This window comes from Triturus cristatus, chromosome 7 (genome assembly GCF_964204655.1).
Source record: "Triturus cristatus chromosome 7, aTriCri1.1, whole genome shotgun sequence".
Taxonomy (NCBI): Eukaryota; Metazoa; Chordata; class Amphibia; order Caudata; family Salamandridae; genus Triturus; species Triturus cristatus.
In genome coordinates this window covers 658,775,564-658,800,851 of record NC_140590.1, presented here as the reverse complement: position 1 = coordinate 658,800,851, position 25,288 = coordinate 658,775,564, and the positions used below count along the sequence as shown (strand labels likewise).

The 25,288-nt window shown below is 46.3% G+C and overlaps 1 protein-coding gene across 1 annotated transcript in view; it reads right to left on the bottom strand.

The window, feature by feature from the left end:
- PRKAR1A (protein kinase cAMP-dependent type I regulatory subunit alpha) overlaps positions 1-25,288 on the bottom strand; it is a 299,228-nt gene that overhangs the window by 89,566 nt on the left and 184,374 nt on the right. The window contains exon 9 of the mRNA XM_085617303.1: positions 17,416-17,537. Within this exon, the coding sequence (XP_085473429.1) occupies positions 17,416-17,537 (122 nt within the window). The remainder of the gene's footprint in view (positions 1-17,415; positions 17,538-25,288) is intronic.

Sequence of the window (25,288 nt, the reverse complement as noted above, 5' to 3'; positions counted from 1 at the left end):
CACCCTCCTAGAGGGAGAAATATGACAACACCGGTACACCCGGTACCAGCTTTCTCTACCCTAGCATCACAAAATTGATGCGGACAGCCACAGACACAAGTCTGTCCCCCTGCTGCTGAGCCAAGCTCGAGCAGGGAAAGGCTTGACAAAAGGCTTCCTGTCACAGGGAGTTGTCACCACCTCCCAGACAGGCTTTTGTGTATTGGGGCTAGGTGGGTGCACTCAGAGTGCTTTGATGTCTGCACTGGGGGCACATTTGGTATCCCTGTGCATAGTCCAGCTCAAACCGGTTGCAGGAGCCATTTTCTCCTGCTCTGGCGCAAAAATGGACAAAGGACATGGGTGTAGCCACCCCTCTGTCATGACCCTCCCATAGGTGGGTCCCCAGAGTTTGTCCCACCCCTTCCTTGGGTATAAAGTAGGAACCCCTGACTACAGGACTTTAGATTTTACCTGGACTAAACTCTGCTACAGAAACCATGTACTTAGACTATCTGCATGACGCTGGATGACTGAAGAATCACCCTTGGAGTAAAGGAGTTACTCCCCTGCAAGGCAGGCACCTGAAACGCATCTGACCGGTTTGAATCTCCCGAGCTCCTGAGGACTCCTAAGATTTCTGCAACACAGGAGGTGTGTTCCCAAGGTCTCCGAGGTTGATCTGTGCTCTCAGCAACTCTGATCCCTCGTGGGGACCGTGCAACCTGAACCCCTGTGCACCGCGTACATTTGCAGCAGCGTATGCTTTTTGGCGATCCCTGAGGCTGTGCTTTGGGTTACTTGTAGTCCTGAACCCGAGCAGTAATTCCACCGAAGATTTCCAGCCTACACTCCACGAGTGTTCTGTGGGCTAGTATTTAGTGATGCAGCTTGAGGTCCCTCCGCGATCCCTGGTCTGTCGACCTGTGGGTCCCTGTGGAGGTAACTTTGACTTTCCGTGGGCTTTCCTGGTTGCTCCAGATGGGCCCTGACTCTCCATAGCATGGAGAGTCCCCAGGACCTTGCTGGTCCTCACCGAAGCATCTTTCCACTGCCCGCGTGGGTTGCAGTTGCCAAGGCTTGTTGGTGTTCAATCCAGACACTGACCCATCCCCCCCCTCCCCCCCCCCCCCCCCAGCACTCGACATCCTTCGTCAGACCGCTCACCACCGGACTTTGGTCGTCGTCAACAGCTCCTGGTCCCCGTGGCTGCAGAGTCAAGCTTCACCTCTTCTCACCTGAAACACCAGACATCGGTGGGCATACGTCTATCCTGCTCTTGGTCGCTGAAGTGACCCAGACTGTCCCCTCTGCTTTCAGGTTCTTCTCAGATCCGATACAGGCTTGGATCACATCGGACACTTCATCTCCACAGCAGCAGCACTTTTCCGCATCACGCCATTGAAAACTCCGAAAGTTTCCGACATCACTTGACCCCTATGCACCAGGCTCCTCTGGGATAGGTAACACGAGTATCACGGTCCTCTGAAAGGTGCTGGCCGTAGAACCTTCTATGTTTAACTGGGTTTGCTTAAAGTCCTCTCTGAAGTGTCCTTAATCTTTAAAATTCCAAACGCGGCTTTCCCATAGAGTTGTACGGAGCTCGAGTCTGTTCTCACACTGCACCCGTCCTCCGTGGGTCCCCTGTGTCACTACTTTGGGTGGTTCCTTGGGGTCCCAGCGATTCTACGTGCTCTAGGTACTGTGTCTAATCAAGGCGTGGTTGTTATACCACTTTTAGTACATGGTTTGGTCTCCCCCAGGAGCCCACTGTATTGTGCTATTTACTGTCGTTCTAGTGATTTAATATTGTGTGCTTTGTTCTCTAATCTTATAAAGAGGTTAATAGAGAGTGTTTAGTCATAAATACATACATTTTAAATATTCCTTTTGTGGTTCTCCTTTTATTTGGTCATTCAGTTATAATCTGGTAAACCAAGCTGCTTTACATTCCTTCGAGACTTAACCTGAAGGCTGCTCTCCATAGCTACCACTCGGATAGCTTTCAATAAAGGTGGTCTTTAACCGAATCGTCAATAAGGGTTCTTTGGACTGGTACAAGGTGCCCACTTTAATTAGTGGTCAGTATATTCCAGGCCGACTTCTCACAAAGGTTTGCGTGGGCAGTGCTGCCATCATATTCTGCATGGTCTCCACAATCAAACTTCACAACTCACATCACAGAATATGTTCAACATGCACTTTTATTAATTCACGTAGGGGCATATCTTTATAAGGACTGTACACCATCCTGGAAGCAGTCTTGGCCAGACTCTCAATGCCACTTCTGCAGTTACAGTCAAGAAACCATACTTCATCTGTTGCGCACATCCTTCCCGCTTTTACCCCAATGGCGAAAACTGTTATGCAATTCCCTAAGGGGCTAGCAAATTAGGCCCTGTCATCCTGCAGCAATATCCCTTTTAAACAAACACAATATTGAGTGAGCAGGTTGTTTCCACAATAACCACTGGCAATAGCCAGGCAGTTATGGTTTTGTTCTTAAGTTTAGTTGACTCCATTATGGCTCTGCACAGTGCATCTGTTTTGGATTTGCAACAAAAAATGAACTGCAATCGACAATTTTCATGGATTATAGAAGAGCTACAAAGTATCTAATATAGGAACTCTTCATTTTGTCACTTTTGCACACTTTCCTGAATCCAGCTTGACGACATACCAGTTGATAGGTTCAACTTGATTTCAAGCTTGGTTCGGCAGTAATTTTATAACAAGCATTTGCAATGCAATAGGTCTCGCAATTACATTATTTTGAGCTATTGACATTGTAAATGGCAATGCCTTTAAAAAAATTAAAAGGCACTGTTATTTACAATACCAAAAGCAAAACCTACTGCATTGCATAGCGCAGTTTCCGTGAAGACGGCGCCACGCTTATAAAAGTTGGTGGACTTAACTCCGTACAGTACGATATGCCCCCAAAAAGCAATAATCTATATTAACTTGTAAGGGCCTTCGCTGGGGATGGTTTCAGAGATATTTTTGCGACTGAAAAACAACGTGAGGAAAGACCTGTCCGGGGGGAGGGGTTATGCAGGTACCCAGGGAGAGCTGCGGGGGGCCTGAAAGACTCTGACCACACACTCACACGCCTGGTTGTAAATCCACACACTAAAATGCAGTCAGGGCTGTAAACACAAAAACACACACACACACACAAAGACACACACACTATGCTGCAGTTAGGGTTGTAAACACGCACTATGCTGCACTCAGGGTTGTAAACACACATACAATGCAAGGCCCTGGGAGAGCTGTACCTGCACACTTCGCAGCAGTGCACACCTTGCTACACACATTGTCATACTCACATACACTCTCTCTGTATGACATGGGATATGCAGAGTATGACGCCATCGGATTGCTGTAGGCGCACACACACACCTGCACAGACTCACAAGCGGCGGTTAAGGGGTGTAAATACACGCACACTGGAAGGCATGACAAACTAAAGAGCCAGGGGGATCTGAACACGTGCAGGGGTGGATGTAAACACATGCACACAGACACTAGCAGGACAGCCCTAAATAGACACCTCTGCACGGGTGGCACACCAGGGTCCAAAGAGACACAGACTCACAGCCGAACACAGCGGCGCACTTCCACAGACCCCGAAGGTGGGCAGTTTGGGCCCCAGACACGAATCAAACCAGCACTGGTGGTGAACATGCCTGTTCGAGATCGGCTTATAGCAGAGAGCCTCACAGGCAGACAGACACAAGCGGATACAAACAGTGTGTAGACGCACACACAAACAGACACAGGTGGACACACGGCTAAACACTGAGGCAGGCAGGCACACACACTGCAAGCACCCACACACAGTAACGGCGTCATATAGAAGCAGGCCGGGTCACAGGCACCTTTACAGGCAGACAGACACTCGTTGCCAAGCAAGCAGACAGTGACAGGTCCACAGGCCCACACTAGGAAACACATTTGCAGACAGACAGGCAGTGGAAGGGTCACAGAGATGCAGACAGGGTCACAGACAATCTGCTTCCCAGAAAGACGGGGTGACAAAAAAGCAGTCAGGCGGAGACTCTGGCTGTGGAGCACCCTGACAGGCAGACACTCAGCAGGCAGCTCAGAAAGATAAACACCTGCACAGAACGACATTCGGTGAACATATCCCAGTGTGCAAAAAAAAAACGGAAAGACCGCACGCGTCTGCCCTCACCCCGGAAGCAGCGCCATTCGGGAAAAATTCGGGGAGTCGCGAAAGCTTGGAGACAGCCCGAATCCTGTTACATCAGAGGCTTTATGGGGCGCACAAAATGAATTCCACCTTCAGATGTGCTGCAGGCCTGCTTTATAACGACAGTAAAAAAAGATAGTCTTTGCACAAAGACAACATGTAAATAAAATATACCTCCATCCCCACCACGTTCAGGTAGACAAGTCTGCGGGCGTGGAGAACGGAGAACAGAGGCGCAATAAAACACACACCCATGCACAGAGCAAGCTGAACCCTGGCAGAGGGGCCGGAGTCAACCCCCTGCCAGCGGTCAGGAAACAGACGGGTCCTTCATTTGCGAGGGCTTTATTACTGACACATTTTACTGAGGATCGCCGTAGGGGAGTGAGATCTGAGGCGCATCTCAGTCACTGGCTGCCCGGTGCCTTGTTTAAGTCAGACTCCTGCCCACGTTTTTTATGCATCACAGTATTAAATTCTGTGTTACTAGCGAGGCGCCTTAACTTCACGTCTTTCTTTTCTGCTGATGTTTTCTAATTTTCATAATTTCAAAAACACAACACGTATGAATGAAGGAAATCCTAGGAAAAAGTAGTATAGAGATTATTTCGACCTGCAGATCTGTCAGAGGACAGCAAGGGCCTAGATTTTTTACCTGGAGCAGCAGCCGCAGGGGCCCAGCAGTGTAGCAGCAGGAACCTGTGGAGCTCCATGGCGAGGGCAGCTCTCCCCGCTCTGCGGCCGCGCAGCACCTGGTATTGGGTTAAGAGAGCTCCGGGGCGCGGCTGCCACCAGGCGAAGTCCAGCCCAAGTCAGCATGAGCCATGCAGCCTCCCTGCCCCGGGCACTCCTGTGTGAAACGAGTTGAGGGATGCGTTATCTACTCTATCCAGATAGGCGTCAGTGCCAGCACTGGGAAGGAGGGCCAGCAGCATCGATCCAAGGGCGTGCCGTGCCCTCGGGGTAACAAGTCAGTGTGAAGCGTGATATGACTGATCTTGTCGCCGAAACCAGAAACGCCGCAAACAATCCGCTCTCTCACACAGAGAATTTCCTAACAAATAATGATACAGCGTTGCCTGTTCAAGACATAGGTGCGAGCTTTGAAAGCGGAAGAGGAGAAAGGCAGTGATTACATTTTCACTCAGCCACTTGTTTATATTTGCATCGCGCTTTCACTTTCACTGAAAGCGCGATGCAAAAATAAACACAGGGCTGAGTGAAAACAGATGGCCCCGACAAAGGAAAATGCTTTGTGACAGCCGCAAAGTAGACGAGACAGTCCGGATGGGTCGGACAAAAAGGCAAATGGGCGGAAATAAAAATACCTCATATCCAATGGCAGGCCACCGTTTAGCATAAACGGTGACGCCAGCCAATGGAAATGAGGGGCGAGGCGTCAAGTCCCCTTCTGAAATCTGCTCTTACAATATCTCTCGCCCAGCGAGCAGCGCTTTGCGCTGCAACGCCATTAGAGACCTAAAAAAACACATAGTATTATCATTTTAGACTTGTTCTACTTCTCTGTCTGTGTTTTAATGAGTTTTACATGGAATGGTTTTAATAAACTCTGCACGATAAATAATAAAATTATCAATGTGAATTTGGTCACCGTAGGAATTGGTTGTGTGAACGTTCTTCCTTGTGGTATATTTGTTCTGTTCCACCACGCTATCTTACTCTATCCTTTGTGTGACAACCACTAGCTCTTCCCGACTCCCCATTGTTTGTGACCATTGATTTGCAGCCATTCCTAAAATTGTTTCACGTGAAGTCTTATTTTTGGTATCAACGGAAAGCAAAAAGCTAATATTCCTAGCAGCGTCCCCACTGTCCTCACTGTCAGAGCTTGTCCCTTCCGGTACAGCTTTATCTCCTTCAAAAACACAATTGCTCTCTTCTCGTTGGGAAAAACTTTCCACCTGCATTGACTTTATTCTTGCTCTCAAGAACATTTTCTTCTGTTCTGGTGAGGATTTCTCCATGTACACGATATTTCATTGGATGTCTCAAATACTCTGGGATATTCAAATATATTCTTTTATAGTTTATTTATCACACAACTTCAGGTGACAGTTCAGATAATGGTATGAGGAACCTTGGAGTTGGGAAAAGTGGCCTGGTTTACCTTACCTCCCCGAGGACTAGCACAATCTGTTAACATAAGAGCTAAGAGGGGAGGATGACACACAGAGGGTATACTTAGCGTTCACATGCAGGATGAATGAAGAGTCCCAAATATAGTGCTACCATAGTTTTATTACAGTTAAGTGCATGCGTTTCCTTTTCCCTACATATTTTGAAGCGAGATTTAATTTCAGCTTTGGGAATTTACTGGCAGTTGGGAGGGTCATTATATAGGGATTCAAAGCCAAATGTTGACAATGTTTCTTTTACATACTTGAGCCATGGTGCCTTATGAGCCTGTTCACATGCAAGACCGTCCCTAATAGTATTTTGGGTTAACCCAACCATTTCTCTCCACCAGATGGATTGCCATAATAGAACCGGGGCACGGGATGTTAGATCTGTGATATATGGTAATTTCAGCTCTTGATGCATAGTACAATTTTAACAGCTATTAGGAAAAGATAACAGTTTTTTTAAAGAAGCAATCTTCTTTTCGTATATCAGCCTTCGATATTCCTGCTCCATATGTGGCTGATGAAACAGCTTTAGCAGATTAAATCTTTTTAATCAGTTCCAATGGCCTAGTGCCCAATTTTTTCATGAAGGCGCGTATGGCCAGAAACACTCTTTTCCAATACGTTGTATCTATTCGCTATCATATTTGACCATGTTCCCGAGCTATTAAAAAGTACACCCAAATATAAAAAGGTTTTAGAAATTTCCACTATCCGCGCCGCAAGGGGGAATAGGGGTATTTTTTTGGGTTGTTTACCCACAATTAAAATGAAAAATGCTACTCACCAGTATGCATCTGTTCTTGGCATGTGGAGCTGCAGAGATTCATACTGTAGCATAGATTGCCATCTGGTGTTGGGCTCGGATGTTTGCACCTTGTTGTTGTCTTGGAAGAAGTCTTTTATAGTCACGAGATCGGTGACTCCTCCCTTGGACGACAGTGCGCATGGGCATCGTCTCCATCCTCAGATTGTTTTTCGCCATGATGGGAAATGATGGAGTTTGTAAGAAACAGAAAAGCTGTCCATGTGAATGTATACAACTAAGATAACGCTGGAACAGATAAAGGTTCCGGGGAGGCGGGTGGGCGTATGAATCTCTGCAGCTCTACATGCCAAGCACAGATGCATAGTGGTAAGTAGCATTTTCCGTTCGAGGCATATGAGCTGCAGAATTCATACTGTACCATAGACTGTACAGCAGTGTCTCCCTTAGCGGTGGTCACCTGTATCGGTTGAAGTGGTTTGAAAAAGTGTCTTAAGAACAGCCTGGCCTACAGAAGCTTGTTGCTTCGCCAGCACATCTACACAATACTGTTTGGTGAAGGTGTGTGTAGTAGACCATGTGACTGCCTTACAAATGTCTTCTAGGGGAATGTTCCCTAAGAATGCCATGGAAGCCCCTAGTTTGCTTGTTGACTGCGCCCTAGGGGGAATTGTTAATGTGAGTTTTGCTTTGTGGTAGCATATTTGAACGCATTTGACTATCCATCTGCCAATCCCAGCTTTGGAGATGGGGTTGCCTTTATGAGGTGGAGAGAAAGCTACAAAACGTTGTTTTGTTTTTCTAAAGGCTTTAGTCCTGTCAATGTAATATAGTAAAGCTATGTCAAGCGTGTGAAGAGCTCTCTCCACTACAGAATCGGGGTTTTGGAAAAACACTGGTAACTCTACCGATTGATTAGGATGAAAAGCAGAGATTACTTTTGGCAGGAATTTAGCATTAGTTCTAAGAACCACTATTACGATGTATTTGTAAAAATGGTTCTTGTATGGTTAAGGCCTCGATCTCACTTACTCTCCTGAGAGAGGCGATTGCGACAAGGAAAGCTACTTTCCATGTAAGGAACTGTAATTCACACTTGTGTAACTGTTCAAATGGGGGACCCATGAGTCGAGTAAGAACAACGTTTAGGTTACACACTGGAGAGGGTGGCAGTCTGGGTGGTATTATCCTTTTAAGGCCTTCCATAAAGGCTTTAATAGCGGGTACTCTAAACAATGACAAATGTCTGTTTTGTAGGTAAGAGGCAAGGGCAGCTAGGTGTAATCTAATAGACTAATATGCAAAATTACATCTTTGTAAATGTAGTAAATAGCAGACGTTTTGAATGGAAGCATCTAGCGGGTCAATGCTGTTGTTAGTGCAGTAAATGACAAATCGCTTCCATTTAGCTACATAGCAAGATCTAGTAGTAGGACGTCTGGCCTCCTCGATAATGTTCATGCAGTCGGGTGGGAGCTTAAGGTAACGTAACTCTAGGACTTCAGGAGCCAGATTGCTAGATTCAGCTGTGCTGGATCTGGGTGTCTTATCTCTCCATGGTTCTGCATCAGTAGATTTGGGGAGAGACGTAGTTTTAGGTGTGGAACTACTGAGAGTTCGAGGAGTGTTGTGAACCATGGTTGCCATGCCCATTTGGGAGCAACTAGGATCATCTTGAGAGACTGTTTGAGCTTGCGTACTACTAGCGGAATGAGTGGGATTGGTGGAAAAGCGTACACAAATCTGCCTGACCAGTACATCCATATCGCATTTCCCTTGGACAACACGTGTAGGAACCTGGCAGCAAAGGTTGGGCATTTTGTGTTTGTGTGTGTGTTTGTGGCAACCAGATCTATGTCTGGGTAGCCCCACCTTTGGAAAAAGGGTTGAAGAACTTGCGGATGGAGTTCCCATTCGTGTATCTACTGAGTGACGACAACAGATCCACAATCGGATTGCTCACTCCTGGAAGATGTTCTGCCAGAAGATATATGTTCTGTGAAGTGGCCCATCTCCAAAAATGCTTTGCGCTAGATGAGACAGCTGCAAAGAATGTGTTCCTACTTGTGTCTGCATGTAATACATTGCTGTCATATTTTCCGTCCCGACTAGGACAGTCTTGTTGAGAAGATGCACTTGGAATGATTTTAACGCTATAAATATTGCCAGTAATTCTAGGTGATTAATGTGGAGCCCTTTTTGTTGAGCGGTCAACTTGCCCAGAGTGTGTGGTGTAAGAGATGGGCTCCCCAGCCGGTGAGTGATGCGTCCGCCATTAGCACCATCTGTGGAACTGGCTCTAGGAACGGCCGCCCTTTGGAAAGGTTTTGTGTATTCCACCACAGCAGAGAGCGATGTGTGCGGCTGTCCACCAACACCAGATCTGTAAGTTGACCTTGAGCCTGGTTCCACTGACGTGCTAAGCATTCCTGTAAAGGGCACATCTGAAGTCTTGCGTGGGGGCACTATGAAAATGCAAGAGACCATCATTCCTATGAGCTGCATAAACACTTGAGCTGGGAGATAGTGTTGGGTTGAAAGTTTGTGATAAGGGTTTGCATACTGGCTATCCTGGCTGGATTGGGGTATGCTAGAGCTTTGGAAGTGTCTATTGTGGCTCCTAGATACTGATGAAGGTAGGAGGGCAGAAGGTGCGACTTGGTGTAGTTTACTGTGAACCCTAAGTCGTGTAGTAGCTGAATTGTTTGGCCAGTGTGGTGAACACACTGGTTGTATGACCTGGCTTTTATTAGCCAGTCGTCCAGGTATGGAAACACATGGAGCTGCTGCCTTCTGAGGTGTGCTGCTACTACCGCAAGACACTTCGTGAATACCCTGGGTGCTGTGGTGACTCTGAATGGGAGAACCTTGAACTGATAGTGTTGACCGTCCACTGTAAACCTTCCATATTCCTATACACCCTGCTCACAGGAAATATCTAAGTAGGCGTCCTGGAGGTCTAATGTGGCAAGGAAGTCACCTTGTTGTAGCAGTGGAAGAACTTATTGAGTGATCATGTGAAAATGATCTGACTGTATGTAGAGATTGAGAGGTCTCAGGTCCAGTATTGGTCTGAGAATCCCATCCTTTTTTGGGATTAGTAAATACAGGGAGTAAAACCCTGCTCCTTGATGCTCTATGGGGACTAGCTCTATTGCACGCTTTTGAAGCAGTGAGAGAACCTCTTGTTTGAGGAGCGCCAGATGTTCCGGGGACATTGGATGCTGTTTGGGTGGTATGTTGGGGGGAGTTGCAGTAAGTTCCAGGCAGTAACCATACTCGATAATTTGTCTTACCCACCTGTCTGTAGGGATGGAATACCAGAAAGGTAGGAACTGTGAGAGTCTCGCTATGACCAGAGGGGAATGGTCTGGAGGGAGTAAGGAGGGGGAAGTCACTGTTTGTTAGTGGGAGAGGTGTGAGTGTTGTTACCTCGACCTCTTCCCTTGTTGTTATTTCCCCTGTATCTACCTCTAAAATATCCCCTATTGGGGGATGTTTGTGTGGGGTTTTTATAGGAGGAAGCAGTGTCTGTACTGATGGTTTTGGATGCGCCTCTATAAAAGGAGCGGCAAAAGGAGCCTCGTGTAGACAGACTGTAATGCTCCCATGGATTTTGCGGTCTCAGTGTCCTTCATTTTTTCTAAAGCTGTGTCCACTGCCGGGCCAAAAAAGGTGTCTGATTCAGGATAGTAGTTTGCACTTCCTTTTTGAACCCAGAAATGCACAACGCATGCCTTCGTAGTAACACACTAGTGTTGATTGATCTGGATGCAGTGTCTGCTGCATCAAGGGCGCATTTAATGGATGCGTTGGTGATCAACTTGCCTTCCTGAATCAGATCATTGGCTTTGGCCTTGCACTGATCAGGCAAGTGTTGCATGAGGGTCTCAAGTTCGTCGTAGTGAGCCCTATCCTATCTGGCAAGTAATGCTTGTGCATTAGCTATCCTCCAGTGATTAGCTGCTTTAGAGGCAACGGGTTTGCCTGCAGCATCTAGCAATTTAGACTGTCTGGATGTGGGGCTTCACCAGAGGTTTGAAAGTTAGCACGCTTTCTGGCATTGGACACTATCAGGGAATCTAATGGGAGTTGTCCTTTAATGTAGGTGGGATCATTAGGGGTGGGTTTATATTTATCAATCCGAGGATCGATAATCTTGGTCCTGACTGGATCTTTGAATACATCTGGAGCATCTATGATGACACCTTTAAGCATGGGCAGTGTTTTTACTGTCCTTTGTGTTTGTGCAAAAGTGTCCACTAGGAAGTCTTCCTCTGTGGGGTCTGAATGCATTTGGACGCCATGATATTGGGCAGCCCTATCAATAAGCTGACTAAACCCAATGTTGCCATCTGGGGGAGACAGCCTAGTGGGATATGCATCCGGATCAGTCAGATCTGGAGGATCTATAGGGACATTGTAGTTGTCCCATAGGTCTGGTGGTATGTTAGTGTCATCATCAGGATCAGTGAAAGGGTCATTATAGTCTTCGGCGCTGATTTTTTCGGTTCCGAATTTGGTTTATTTTTGGGATCTGGAGCCTTAGAAATGGTTTTTGTGTCCTTCAGCTTCGGTGTCGTGTCCAAAATCTTTTTCGGATCCGAAGGTCTTCGAGGTGTCTCCGGTTCCGAGGCCTCGTGTTCTTTGGGTGGCGAGGACTTTATGGAGCTTGCGGGAGTAGGATGTGTTCCCACTTTCGGTGCAGACGAGGTTTTCAGGGCACTGATGTGCAGCTTGCTCGGTCCGGAGCTGCCGGAAGGCTTTTCCTTTGTCTTCGAAGCCGGGGGCGGGGCTTCTGAAAGTTTTTCTGTCACGACTAGGGACTTCAGGCGAAGTCTTGACCGGAGCCTTATACTTTTCGGGTGGGGTTGGGGCAGGGGCAGTTGTACTCACTCATTGACCTGGAGTGATGTGGTCATCTGAGTCTGAGTCATCGGCTTCGGATACAATGTCGAGTTCCTCCGAATCCTCTGCCTCTGGAATGTCGGGGCCTTCATCGAGGTGTCATCTGGCACCGGAGCAGCCCGTTGCGCCATAATGTGTCATCGAGCCCGGCGATCACGGATAGTCTTCTTGGAACGGAAGGAGGCGCAGGCTTGGCAATTCTCTCGCCCGAGCACGAGGAGAACAGAGGTTGCAGACCTTGTGTTGGTCGCTGTGTGGGAATTTAGCTCCACACTGGGGGCATTTTTTTTTTTAATTGAGTCCTTTCCCTTAGCCGTAGGCCCGAATGGCGTCGATAGGCCCAGCGGCACACGTCGAAGACCGGAATAGAGTTTGAGAGTTAGCACATTGAAGGGCACACGAACGAAAACAATACAGTCGAGTTTGATGGTTTGTGAGTCAAAAGTTTTGAAAAAACACGGTACTGAACCGGAGTGCTGAAGTAACATCCGAACCGGATGGCGGAAAGAAATTTGAGGATGCAGTCGATGCCCATGCGCACTATCGTCCAAGGCAGGAGTCGCCTAACTCGTGACTACAAAAGACTTCTTCCAAGACAACAAGGTGCAAGCATCTGAGCCCAACACCAGGGCGTGGGCCCTGCGCACTGGCACCATCCCAGTGGTGACCCACCCCATTACCTCAACAAGCATTAAAAATGGGTACCCCTGCCTTGGTGACACATAACCCTGACTGAGCATCTCCTACTGACCATAAAGTATGCACCTCTACATATTAAGGGCTAGGAGTCTGGGGTCTTCACCTAAGTGCAGTGGCAAGAATACATGTTGAAGCACACTTTAGAATGACAGTACTCAGCACAGTTGTGGATCATTAGAATGCATTGCAATGACAACCCCTAAAGGCATCACAGATGAAATCACAGGATTATGCATATCCAGCCAGACACCCTAGCAGGAAATTCTGGCATAATCCCACTTGGCTTATGACATCACCTTACACCAGCACATCACATTAAACACATGAACTTCAGTCCCTCTAAAAGAAAAAAAACATTAGTAAATGCATTGCGGTGCAATTACACCACTTCACCTCCAGGGGATGCCCTTCTCCAGACATCCCCCTACTCAGCCCTTCACTCCATGATGCACTTCGTAGTACACCCTCAGCTGTAGAACATAAGTTCTAGCCCAGAAGGTGCTAAATGCTGGCTGAGCCCTTGAGGGGTTATTTTTTCAGATGCCCTGTGAAACTTATGGGTGGACTGTTCTTTATGCTGGGGGAGGCTGCGTTGGTCCTGCAGCCCACCTGCACCTCTTTTCACACATGAGGGTGACCCCCTCCTCTGGGGGCCACCAGACACCAAAAACGATGTTCTCCCCATGCCTTGCAAGGCATTATGGGGTGCTTCAGGCTCCTTCTTATGCATAATAGATGAACGGCTCTCCCGCTGTGGCGGGGAGAGCGGTGCTGGTGGTGCCGGCAGCTTCGCCGCATCTTCATCCTTTGGTGGGGGGCCCGGTCCCACCCGGACCCCCAGGTGATTGTAGGCGGCTCGGGGAGCCCATCCCCGGCCGCTACTTCGGGTTTCTGGGGCCCAGTCCCACCCGGGCCCCTCGCTCTTCATGTTCGGGGTCCCGGTCCCACCCGGGACCACCGCATGCCTCCGTGATGGAGGGCAGTCCGGGGAGCCCACCCCCGGCTGCCCCCGCCCGGCCAGCACCCTCGCGTGCTGCCGTGGGAGCCGGCACAACTCTTCTCGTCTGCCTGCGGGCAGACACGCAGCGTCCACTCTGGAGCGGTTCTTCGGGGGGAGTGCGATGGCACTCCCCCCCCCCCCTATTTTCGCATCCTCTTGCTCCTGGTGGCGCCCCCCCCCCCACCCTCCCCCCCCCCAGCCACTGGGAGCACTCTCCTTCGCCCTCCGGGTCTCCACGAGGGTGCATTCTGCAGGGAGCTGTCTTCACTGGCTTCCTGCGCCAGCCTTTCGCCTGGCTCTCCTCCTGGGCCTCTCTTCTCCCTGCGCAGAGCCCCCTGCTTCTGCGCACCGGTCCTGGGCTCTTCTTCTGGTGCTGATAGGGTCCTCGGGGCAGTCAGGGGGTCTCTCCTTCCAACTGTCCATAGCGCCAGGCTCCAGCACCTTCAGCCTCAGCAGACCACACTCCAGAGAGCTTCTCTTCCTGTGCAAGCACTTTTTAAAAGTTGAGTAGGGGGCTGGCAGGAAGTCTCTGTTGGTCCTATCAAACAGCAACACATCACTTCCCTGCCCCTGCTCCTTCCTTGTCCAGCCTCTGGGCTTGTTCAAAATGGCGTTGTCCAGGGTCTCTGGCCACATGTCTCAGAAGCCCCCTTCCCCCCACGCTGGCTTCCCTCCTTGGTGCAGCCTGGTGCCTGGCACCCTGTGACAGCTGCTAATGGATGAGCCTGTAGCCCCACCCATCTTCTCTTCGTGGAGAGGAGGCCCTAGCTTGGGAAGAAAGCTTATCAATCCATCCAGCTGAGGTCAGCCCTCAGCCTGGGTCTGGTCATGGCTGGCTCAGAGAAATATGACAGTTTGGGATGACCCAAAAGCAGTACAAATATGACTTTGGACTCTGCAGAATACTTCTTTTCACATCAGCTACAGTGGACTTTAGTGTGTTTCTGGAATCTGTAGGCCTTAGGAAAGTGAAACTAGCCCATGTGCCCCCTATCCCCATAAGCGAATAATGGAATAAACACTGTAAAGCACACTGACTTTCCCTGGCATTTTTCTTCCCACTGTATAAAGCCTATTCCAAGTCACCACCCAATTCAGCATAAGTCCTGCCACACCATTCACCTTGTAGCTGCTCCTGGCCTGCGCACGCTAGGAATCTCCCCTGCGCAGCATGTACACGTGTGCCCACGCATGTACACGTGTCTGCATGTAACCAGCCCGGTGTCCCTTACTCCAGCTGCTGCGCAGTGGCCTGGTAAAGCCAGGGGGACGCCAGTAAAATCCCCATGCAGTCTCTTACATCCTAAGTTCAACTGTGGGTGAGTCCCAACTTATGAGGCTCCCCCACAGTAAAAGCTCAACAATTAGGTGCTCAGAAAGCAAAAAATCCAGCCGGCCCATAGTGTCAGAACCACCTTCTAACAACACAATTATTAATCAGCTTTTGCAAAGCTAGGCCAGTCCTAGCAATTAATACGACATCATTGGCTTAAAGCAGAATGGGAGTCAGTTAGTTTGTTACCATGGGGACGTCAATTACAGAGTGACCCACTACTGATTCAACGTCGTTGGTATACAGTGAAAACAGAAAGGGGCTAACACACACCCCTGCCTGACGCTCCTACGGATAGGGAAAGATCTTGTACATTCACACAGACTACCAAATGTAACACATGCAGAAGACAGAGTATAATTGGCGAATGAAAGATATTATAGTTTCGTCCACTCCCATGTCCTTCAAGATAGTAAACAAGTAGACCAAGTCGAAAGCTGCAGAGAGATCTATAAACGCCATAGAAAATGTTTTCTTCTTTAATTTGGGTGTATTTAGCTGTGATTAAATTCAAATTTAGGCACTGATCCAAATTCCCCCATCTCCTTTTTTAAAACCATATTGCACCGAGATAAATATATTTTTTCCCATAGTCCACTCCTCTAGTTTGTTTAATAACAGACGACTCATTAAGATGAAGATTTCTCCTACAGCCTTAGCTGCTGATAATTCTGTACCCAAGGAACTCCAACCACTTGAAGATGCCTAAGAATTCAGAGTCAAAACCAGCACAACACTCTGAAGTGAATCACCCCACAAAGCCAGGCCCGCTTAAAATGTGGTTGATTAAGCCATTGACAATGCCTTCTCTATCATCAGCTAAAAGTTAGTCTATCCCTTCACTGACTGAGGATTCTCACAGTCATGACAAAGATTCCATCATCGACGAGACCACTTTCAATGACAATACCACTGAATATCTCGTCGACTATACTGTTGACACATCCATCAATGACAAGATTCCAGTCAGCTGTGGTAACATCAGTGGTCTTGTCAATGTAACCCTTGTCATCAGTGAATGCATCATTGTGAAAAATAGTTTCAAACCTTACCCATGCTCACTTTGCTCATTTGTGTAGGTTTGTGAACACCCGCCTAGCAAAGTGTTGCCAGCCCTACCTGCAAACATTTTTGAAAACTGACATTGAAAGGAGCAATAAGCTCAGCACTGTGTTTCTTACAAACACCCCAATGAGGCAAGCATCTTTCCAAACATCATTAAGAGGAAATCTGAGGCAATCGAGTTTTGTCAAATGACAAACACACCCTTGTCAAGAGATATTGTAGCAACAGCAGCTCTTTATGCTGGGGTTCCACTAATTGACCTATGTAGGGCAGTAATTTAAACATTCACCAAGCACTTTTATTTGAACCAAGCAACAGTGAGGGTGGGTGCAATTGGACAAGTAGTTCGGCACAGCCTTTTCAACAAGGTGGGACTTCTTCCCCTTCCTTTTGATATTTCTCATTTGTACATGAAAGATCCAAAGCTAGAAAGGAAAACGGCTACTTTGGAACTGCAGTTCCAGTATTGGCATCATTCATGGATACACTTGTGACTATCCCCGCTCTCAATCAGAGGCTGATTGGTTGTTTATTCCTGCTCACAAAAGTGCCTAAATACCTGAACTATGGCAGCCCTTGGGGAGGATGGTGTTCATGGCAACTCAGACCCACTGGCTTTTGTGTATAGGCAATGGCCCTTAGGATGTGTAAGCTGTTGCCATTTTGTCTATACTATTTTCCAACAAATACTACAAAAAGGTTTTGTTTTAGTGGATATTTATAGGAACACTAAATGGAAATGCTTAATTATAGACCAAAAATAGGCCCATGAGCAAAATAAAATATTAATTAAAACTAAGAAGCCATGCTGATGGTCACTGAGGCAACTTTATCATCCCAGGTGGTGAAGTCAGGTGTGGACGATTAATTTGCATGTTTCTTGGGCTACTATAAGTCCTTGTCGGTACTGGGTGGTGGTACCTCTGAGCAGAGTATCAATTCTAGCAACTGAAAGTGTTTATGAACCATCTAAAGAGGTGGAGGAAAGACCAGCATTTCTAAATTCTATAACCTTTATATTGCAGGTGACATCAGACAAGATGGCTTGAAGGTTTGGATTTACTCGGCCACCTCTGCCAGATTGTCCACTAGGCTGGTGAGGTAACTGGGGCAATGTGGGATCCAGCAAGACGAGTGTCTTGAAGAAAATCTGCAGGGGTTCACAGAGGTGGTGTGGGCTCCTGGAGGTAACCTGCTCTGGGGTTAATTAGTTCTCCACATATCTAGCCACTGGACATCACAGTTCAGGGTAACTTTGGCTTATAAATACACCAACTTCTCCTAAAAATAAAATGTGCTCACCTCTAATATGATGAAGAACTCATCTCCTGGTTCTCCCTGCACCACAATCTTTTGTCCATCCTCAAACTGAACTGGCTCCAGTGCATCCGCTACTGTCAATCGCTCCCATTTATCCAAAGATTCTATGTGGAAACATTTTTACACAGATAAATGCAGATGTAGTACAGTAGAGGTCAAGTTCATTTTTATTTTAGTTCATTTAATCTGATAGAAAAATGGCATTGAAAATGGAAAAGCTGCTTACCTGTAATCCTTGTTCCCCATCACAGATATTCTGTCTTGGTTCATTTCAATACACAATCTCTACACATGTGCAAGACAGCAGAGCACAGTTTTAAATATTTATTTTATCAAATTTGAAAGCCCTTTCAATTAATTTTATGCCATGTACCGGAATAGAGAATCCAAATAGACCACCACTTAGACTAGACTTCTGGTTCAGAACAGGTGAATAAGATGACGATGTGGTGCCTGGCACACGGAACACGGATAAGTGGGGGTGGGCACTACAGGTGCCCCCCAGGCCACTTAGCAATGGCCCACTGGGGATGGGAGCCCTGCTTAACGCCAAAGTCCGTTTGCGTCTGACTTTTCATGGCGGTGGGACCGCCATGAAAAGGCAGTCGGAAAGGGACATCCTATTACCCTACGGCGGTGCATACACAGGCACCGCCTCCATTGTAGAGATAGGAGTCTGACTGTCGCCCGACGGAACCTTCTTCATTTGTGGAATTAATGCATCATGGTTTGGGGTCTGCGACCACACAGAGTTGGAAAAAAGGGATAGACGGAACCCATTAAGATCATACTAGTGTAGTATTTCTGTTATGTCCTTCCACTCTCAATCACAACTACCACCATCAGTTTGTTCATTTATCTGTGTATGAAGATCTTTGTACAATGAAATTCCTGTGAAACAGGTTTGCCTTTTGTGACTGAAACCCAGAAGACTGGATTAATAATGGTGGGCAGGCGTTGTCAGCAAAATTCAAACACTGACAGAACACATGGGCCATTGAAACCTATGAAAGTTTACAAATCAATGCACATAAAAATAAAAAACAGGAGACTTCTAACTATTGAACAAGAGTGGTCTTTAAATGCAGATTCTTGCATTGAACAGAACCTTCAAATGAATCACTTTTGGAATCTTTCAGTTTAGCAGTGGTTTGGGACATGGGGTAACTGAGACTGGCTGCAGAGTTTATTTCTCCGAGTTGACATGGGTCACACAACTTGTAGAAGACTGAGGGTCATTCAGTCCTGCAAAACGGTCAGAAGAAAGCTGGAACCACTGGTGTGCACTATGAGAGAAAGTATACTTGAGGCTGAAAAGATATATTGTGTAGTGATTAAGTTTCCCATTTTGCAACCTCTTGAAAAGCCAGTTCCTTGGTCGTGCTGTGGGAGTGGAGGAGAGAGAAAGGGAGGGGGGAAGGCGTGGGGTGGGAGAAGAGGGGAGGTGAGAAGAAACAGATACAGAGAAAGAGGAAGAGCACACAGGAGGCAGACTAAGCTAGGCAGACCAACAGACAGATGAGGGAGAAAGGAAATGTGTGTGGGGGTGGGGAGAGATCAACAAAGCGGGGGTAAGGCACAGAGTGAAAGCTCCCACTTGTGGTCCTCCATTGACATACAGAAGGTGAACTCAGACTAATGGACCACAACCAGGAACATTCCCTATTGCTTCGTCCACCGCCACATTCCCTCTAAACTCAGCATCCAGGAACTCACACCTCCCACTCTGTTGATATAACGGGTGGAGGTGGAGGTAGAGCTGGCTAATAAAGTCTGAATAGCGCTTCCAGATACTGAAGGGGGGAAAACTGTTCATAGAAAGGTGAGAACTTTTTGTACCTTAAACACGCCTACGTGTAAACACTGCATGACGTGGGTCAAATACCCGGGCTATCATTCCTCCCACATAGGGGCCATGACCCAGCGAGGAGGTTTCCTTGACCAAGGTAGGCAGTGAAGGGATGAAGAGATGAATCACCTTGATAGGAAACAAGAAGAGTAGAGCACAACCAATGTGGATCAGTTGGAGGACCCAGCTATGCATCGTGACTGCCTCCCAACTGGTCAACAAGAGGGAAACTCAGTCCCCCACAAAAAGATAGTAGTGTGTGGGAGGAGTGAGAGTGGGAAACATTTTGAGGTAGCAAATATGGCAAAGGACAGCAGGCTCTGGATTTGCTAATGCTGATGGAGACCTTCAGATCAAACATTGCCGCAAAAGAAGTATTACATCTACTGACACACCTGAACAGGCTGAGAAGTCTGTGCTTGGACTGCTGAGCTCTCGAATAGCGCAAACATTTCCAGTATTGCAGATGGACCTGGCTTACTGGTGAGGTCAGATCCAGTGAGGAGGTTGTAGCCCTGCTATTTCTATAACAGTCAAAGGAGGAATTGTCCTTCCCATAAAAAGCTGCCTGCCATCAAAAGCCATGTTCTTCAGGGTGTCCGAAATCCACGAATGGATTTAGTCACTGTATACGCAGAACAGATCCACTTTGAAGCATCCAAGCCACCAATGACAGACAGAAAATTACTTCTCCATAGAAAGACATTTGGAGTCTGTTTGATGGAAAGGAAGCCTGCACCCAAAAGGTTTCGCGATGGATGAGAGGCCAAGATTTTCAGATCACACAGACTGTGGTAATGTTGTGTGGCTATTTGTGTACTGCTAGGTCAAAGAAGAGTTTTACCCAGGCAGCCAGAACAGATTTCAGCAGAACCTTATAGAATACAAGAGCTTGGCAACTGCCGAAAGACACAAGAGCTCAGTGAAAATATCTGACACTTGTGCTCTGAAGGGAAAGGTGATAGCTAGAGTTTCAACACCGCAGTTGTAACATGATCTCTGCCAGGAATGTTTATGGCATCAGAATCAAATCCGGAATGATCCTCTAAATAGAAGAATTTATGTGCCCTAGGAAGAAGCTGCTCATCAAGGTAAAGCTCTGACCTTCTCTTGCTCTACCTAGATATTTTGAGCCAACCTTGAGGGTGGTGCTGATAAGTACTCCGATGCAAAGATCATTTCTAGAGGCAGCAGTGTGGGTGACACCTGATGGACAAACTATGGCACAACAGTCCATCACTTCTTTTTAGGTGCAGAGGCCGGTGCTTAAGGAAGGTGTGAGTCAGGCGATGTCCGTGTCAGAGGAGCCAGAATCATTAAGCCAGAAGGAACTGGTCTCGCCTTGGGAAATAGCACAGAGGGTACCCAAGCCTCTCTTATGTCCACCATGGTTTAAAATAAGGACGCAAGTTGTCAGCAAATAGAGCTGAGAAATTCAGCTGGAACGGTGTTGGGGAACAGTGCTTAACAGTCCCAGAAAAGTTTCCTTGAGGAACCAAAGGATTCTTCCTTCCTACAGCACTTTGTTTTTTGTGGCTAGTCCTTTTGGGATATCATAACCTCACAAACTACAGGTAAAAGAAATGACAACATAATGGAGGATGTTGTGAAAATATATTACATTGACAATCCACAAACTGACACCCGCATTGTAAGATTAGAGAAGTGGATTAGAACCCAAAAGCAGCCCTACTTTACCCCAACCAGGTGTATTAAGTGTGCCTGACCCAGTCGAGGTGAGTCTCGGGAAAGATAATGCACTCTCCCTTCCCAAACAGGCTGTGCTGTGCATATGTTACAGAACTAGTAGACTCTAGCATCTGACAGCAAACCTAATCCAGGTTACAGATATTTTACAAGCCAAAGCTTGCAAGACGAGTTTTACACCGACTTGTTATATCAGAAAATATCTTAACATCTGGGAGTTCGATGTATATACAGGACTGCCTCAAGAATGGGCTGTCTAACACTATTCTGTTCAGCAGGCTTCTAAGGTAAACCACAGTGTGTCATATATTATCTTGAGTATCTTGGACATTGCTGTCAAGGCACTACAGTTCAAGTGTGTGACTCCTTTAGAGTTCTGGCGTTTTAACCAACAGCACTTTGTGTACTTTGATTTTCAAACCCCTACTTGAAATGGTCAAGTCAATAATACTTTTATTTGATTTCGTTAAAAATTATAAAATAATGGAAAAACTTGAAATAGAACAAAACAACCACACAAAAAAAAAGTTGCAGAATGCAAAGTGTTATTAAAGAAAAACTCAGAACTACCACACAAGACATGGAGCTCTTTGGCAGTTATGTTCAAGGATGCAGTACTTGCAGTCACATTGTGTCAGAGCACTATGTTGTTGCACATAAGAGACTGCCTCTTCATTAATTCCACTTTTAATCACACAGTCACCTTTAGTAGCATAATGGAAAGTAAGAAAGAAAGCTTTTAAGTTGAGTTAGCTTATTTAGAGTAGTGCTTCTCAATGAGCTCTGCTATCCAATGTTATAAATCAGCCAAATCAACTCGAAAGCAGTCTATCTTGCTGTCCATCCTGTGAGTATACCAATTTATCTTGCTTATATTAATTTTAACAGTAGAATAATTTCACCTTCCAAACATTCAGAAATGAAGATGGTCACATTTTTCACATAGAATTCAGTAAACTATGGGCAATAGAGAAGAGGGGAGTCAAAGTACAGCAACGCGGAGATGTTTGCATCACTGACAGAAAATGTTTTACTTTCCTTCAGGTAAGACGGCAAGTCCTTCTGATAAATTTCATAGATGTTAAATTTTTTTATAAATCATTAACCAGAAAAAAAATGCCAAAATAGATTAGGTTGCGGTTGAGCGCAGACAGCGAATTTCAGATAAACGTGGGCAGACTCTGAACACATCCACGGAGTTCAAAGTAGGTTATCAGCAGAACTGATGCTACTCCATTCCTAGCAGCTGTTAACAGCATTAAAACATCCTTTGGGTAGCTACCTACAAGTCTTCACCCCAGATATCAGCACTACCACTGCCACTCATTGCTAAACTGGAGCTCATGCATACATGAAGAAGGCCGAATTTCAGAAAGTCACTGGCTGGACATAGCTACCTGCATCTGGAAATAGAGAAGGGCATCACAATAACAATGTTACCAACCCTACACTGGTGTACATTGCTGCCTGGCACCAACTCCCATGCATACTCTGGAACTTGGTAGGGGATGGGGGATGAGTGTTGGACAAAACCAGAGGCAGACACAGTGGTAGCAGCTACATCTACTGCTCATGCACACCCAATGTTTTAAAGATTTTGCAGCTGGGCAGTGTACACATGCTACGTGCACAATTATTCAACATCACTACTTGAAATGGTTTAGTGGTCTATGTATACTCTGATTGAATGCACAGCCACTCTGCTCCATTTAAAAAAGAAAAGTAATACAAAAGAAAGCACTGGCAGAGCAAATGAGTCTGGCTTACAATTGGAAGTACCTGGATACTTGTATCCATGTACTTATTCATCCATCCACCTAATCACTCATCATCCATGCACAGAGTGATTCAACCCAACCTGGTACTCTTGCATCTATTCTTTCACCTACTAAATTATACCTGTTTTCATCTACTCACCCATCCATAATACCACAAACTCACCAATCCGTTGAAGCACTCTCAGTTATCAACCACACCTACTTGCTTTGATACTTTTCTATCGTCACAAGTGTTATACCTTAGAGTGGTGAGCGAACAAGGGGTGCCCTGTCAAATGACTAAAGATGATGAACAACAAAAGGGTGGAGTGTCTCCCTCATGCCGCTGCTCTTATTTTTTGGGTGTTTACATGAGCTTTGGCAAACTGAAAAAGAAAAGTGACCAGTGTGCTGGTTGTGATTATATCTAGGGGCTGGAAGTGACCTGGACAAAATGTGAGCCAAACAAAAACAGGTCTCGATTTCACCATTCACTCAGCCCTCCACAGACCCTAGGTTTCCTCAACAAGGGGGTTTATGTAGAGGGGGTTTATGTAGAGGATAATCTAGCAGTGTTGGGCAACACCAAATTCTCTCTTTAACTGCTTATCTGAAATAATATTACATGAACAATTTCAGGCTCTCAAGGAGAAAGCATTTCTGGTGGGCACAAAGTTAATTTCACACCTGGTCCAATTTCTTTTTCACCAACAGTTTCCCTTGTATTAGTTACAACTTGCAAACATCAAATGCAGTAACTGTGTCTTGTAATGCAGAGTGCTATTTTTTGCTGGAGGTGATTTCTCTCCAATTCAGGAGGAAGCCTCCTATCTTGCCCCCATATGGTGTTAGTCTGGAAGGCTTTTTATTTGCAAGTCATTTCAAGTTGGCTCGGCCCTCTTGTCATTTGCCCCTTTCCATTCGCTCTACCCTGTCCTGTGGTGTTAAAACCCCCTCCCCAAATCCATGGTTCTCCCGATTGAGGAAACACCTCTATCAAAGGAGACAGTGAATTGTAGAGCCCACCGGGCCTTTGCCAGGTTATGGTCCTTTTTAATTTATTGGAAGTCATCATATTTCTGCTCAAAATAAGGTTTCCCCCGTAAAAAGCATATTAGTGACGAATGACTGTACATCATATTTGAACCTGGGCACTCAAGCAGGCATGCCTCCCAAGGGTGGTACCAGTGCACAGCTGCAAGCTCGCTGTTTTAGTTGCATGTAGCGCAGATTTCAGGCAGGTACTGCCAGTAGGTTTCTCTTGTATTACAGCCTTTGCAGTTTTTCTGCATTGCTCTGGGAGATGAAGAAGAATACTTTTATTTGATTTCGTAAAAATACATAAAAGAGTGGAAAAACCACCACGAATAAAACTTACAAGAATTTACATTGTAATTATTTTTGTAAAAAATGTAAAAAGTTAACATGTAAGCAGAACTTTCGGATGGTTTCAAAGCCAGATGTCTAATACTGCATGAGTTGGTTAACAGGTTCTGCATTGGCCAGGTCTCTTGCCACGTTTTTTAAAAAGTTTATGGCTCTGCAGGACAATGGGATAGATGAGCCCATGAGACAGTGAATCACTGCAGCTCTACAAGTTCTTATTTGTTCCTTCCTAAAGAGCTACCGAAGGCCCTTTTTGCGCGTTTCTGCCAAAGCAGGGCAGATGCATAGTAGGTGCAGTAAGGACTCATCCCAAGCTCCACACAATCGGCATTCCTTTGATTGCCATACATATTTCCATTTTGGGGTCAGGTCCTTTGATGGGTATGACCCAAGCCTTAAAGTGAAAAAAATGTTTTTCTGGTGCGAAAAGTGATGTAGCAGGTAGGATTGAGGTTGCAACCTCTGGTATGACTGAATCACGGCCCAGGCGTGTTTGTTTTTTGCTAAGGCAGTTTTGTCTAATAGTATGGAATGCCGTTTTATGGCTTTGTTGACCAATAAATTAAAGCCGAAGTAGGTGGGAGCTGTTAGCCATGCCTCCTCTAACTTCAGTGCTGAGAGGGAGGCCTTCAGAGCTTTGAAGATTGAATTTTTGAAGCTGGCTTGCTTTTCAATTTCTGCCCAACAATAATGTGCGAGTGTGTTTTCCTCTGCATCCCGCATCCTCCAATAATATTTGACTAGTGTACCTTGTTTGTCAGGGATCTGGTTTTTTAGACCATACTTAAGTCGAATTTGGGCTTGCGGAATGTGGCGGGGGATTGCAAACAGCTTCTTAAAAAGGATTGATTGTTCCAGGTTCAAGCGTTTAGTGTCATTACCATTCAGGATTTCTGTACCATATGAGATAGAAGGCAGGAATTTTGCTGCTATATCCTTTAATTGGTGCCCAATAGATCCACCTGCAAGTTTATTTTTTAAAATTTTGAAGGCAAACTGCAGCTGTTTGGATTTCGTATGACCTTGGGACAGCTGAATCTTGAAGATGAGTTTGCGATCAATTTGGAAGCCAAGGTATTTGTATGAATTCACCTCGGTCAAAAGTCGCTTGTCCAAAGTCCAAGTAAATTTGCGATCGGCTTTATGATGTTTGTTA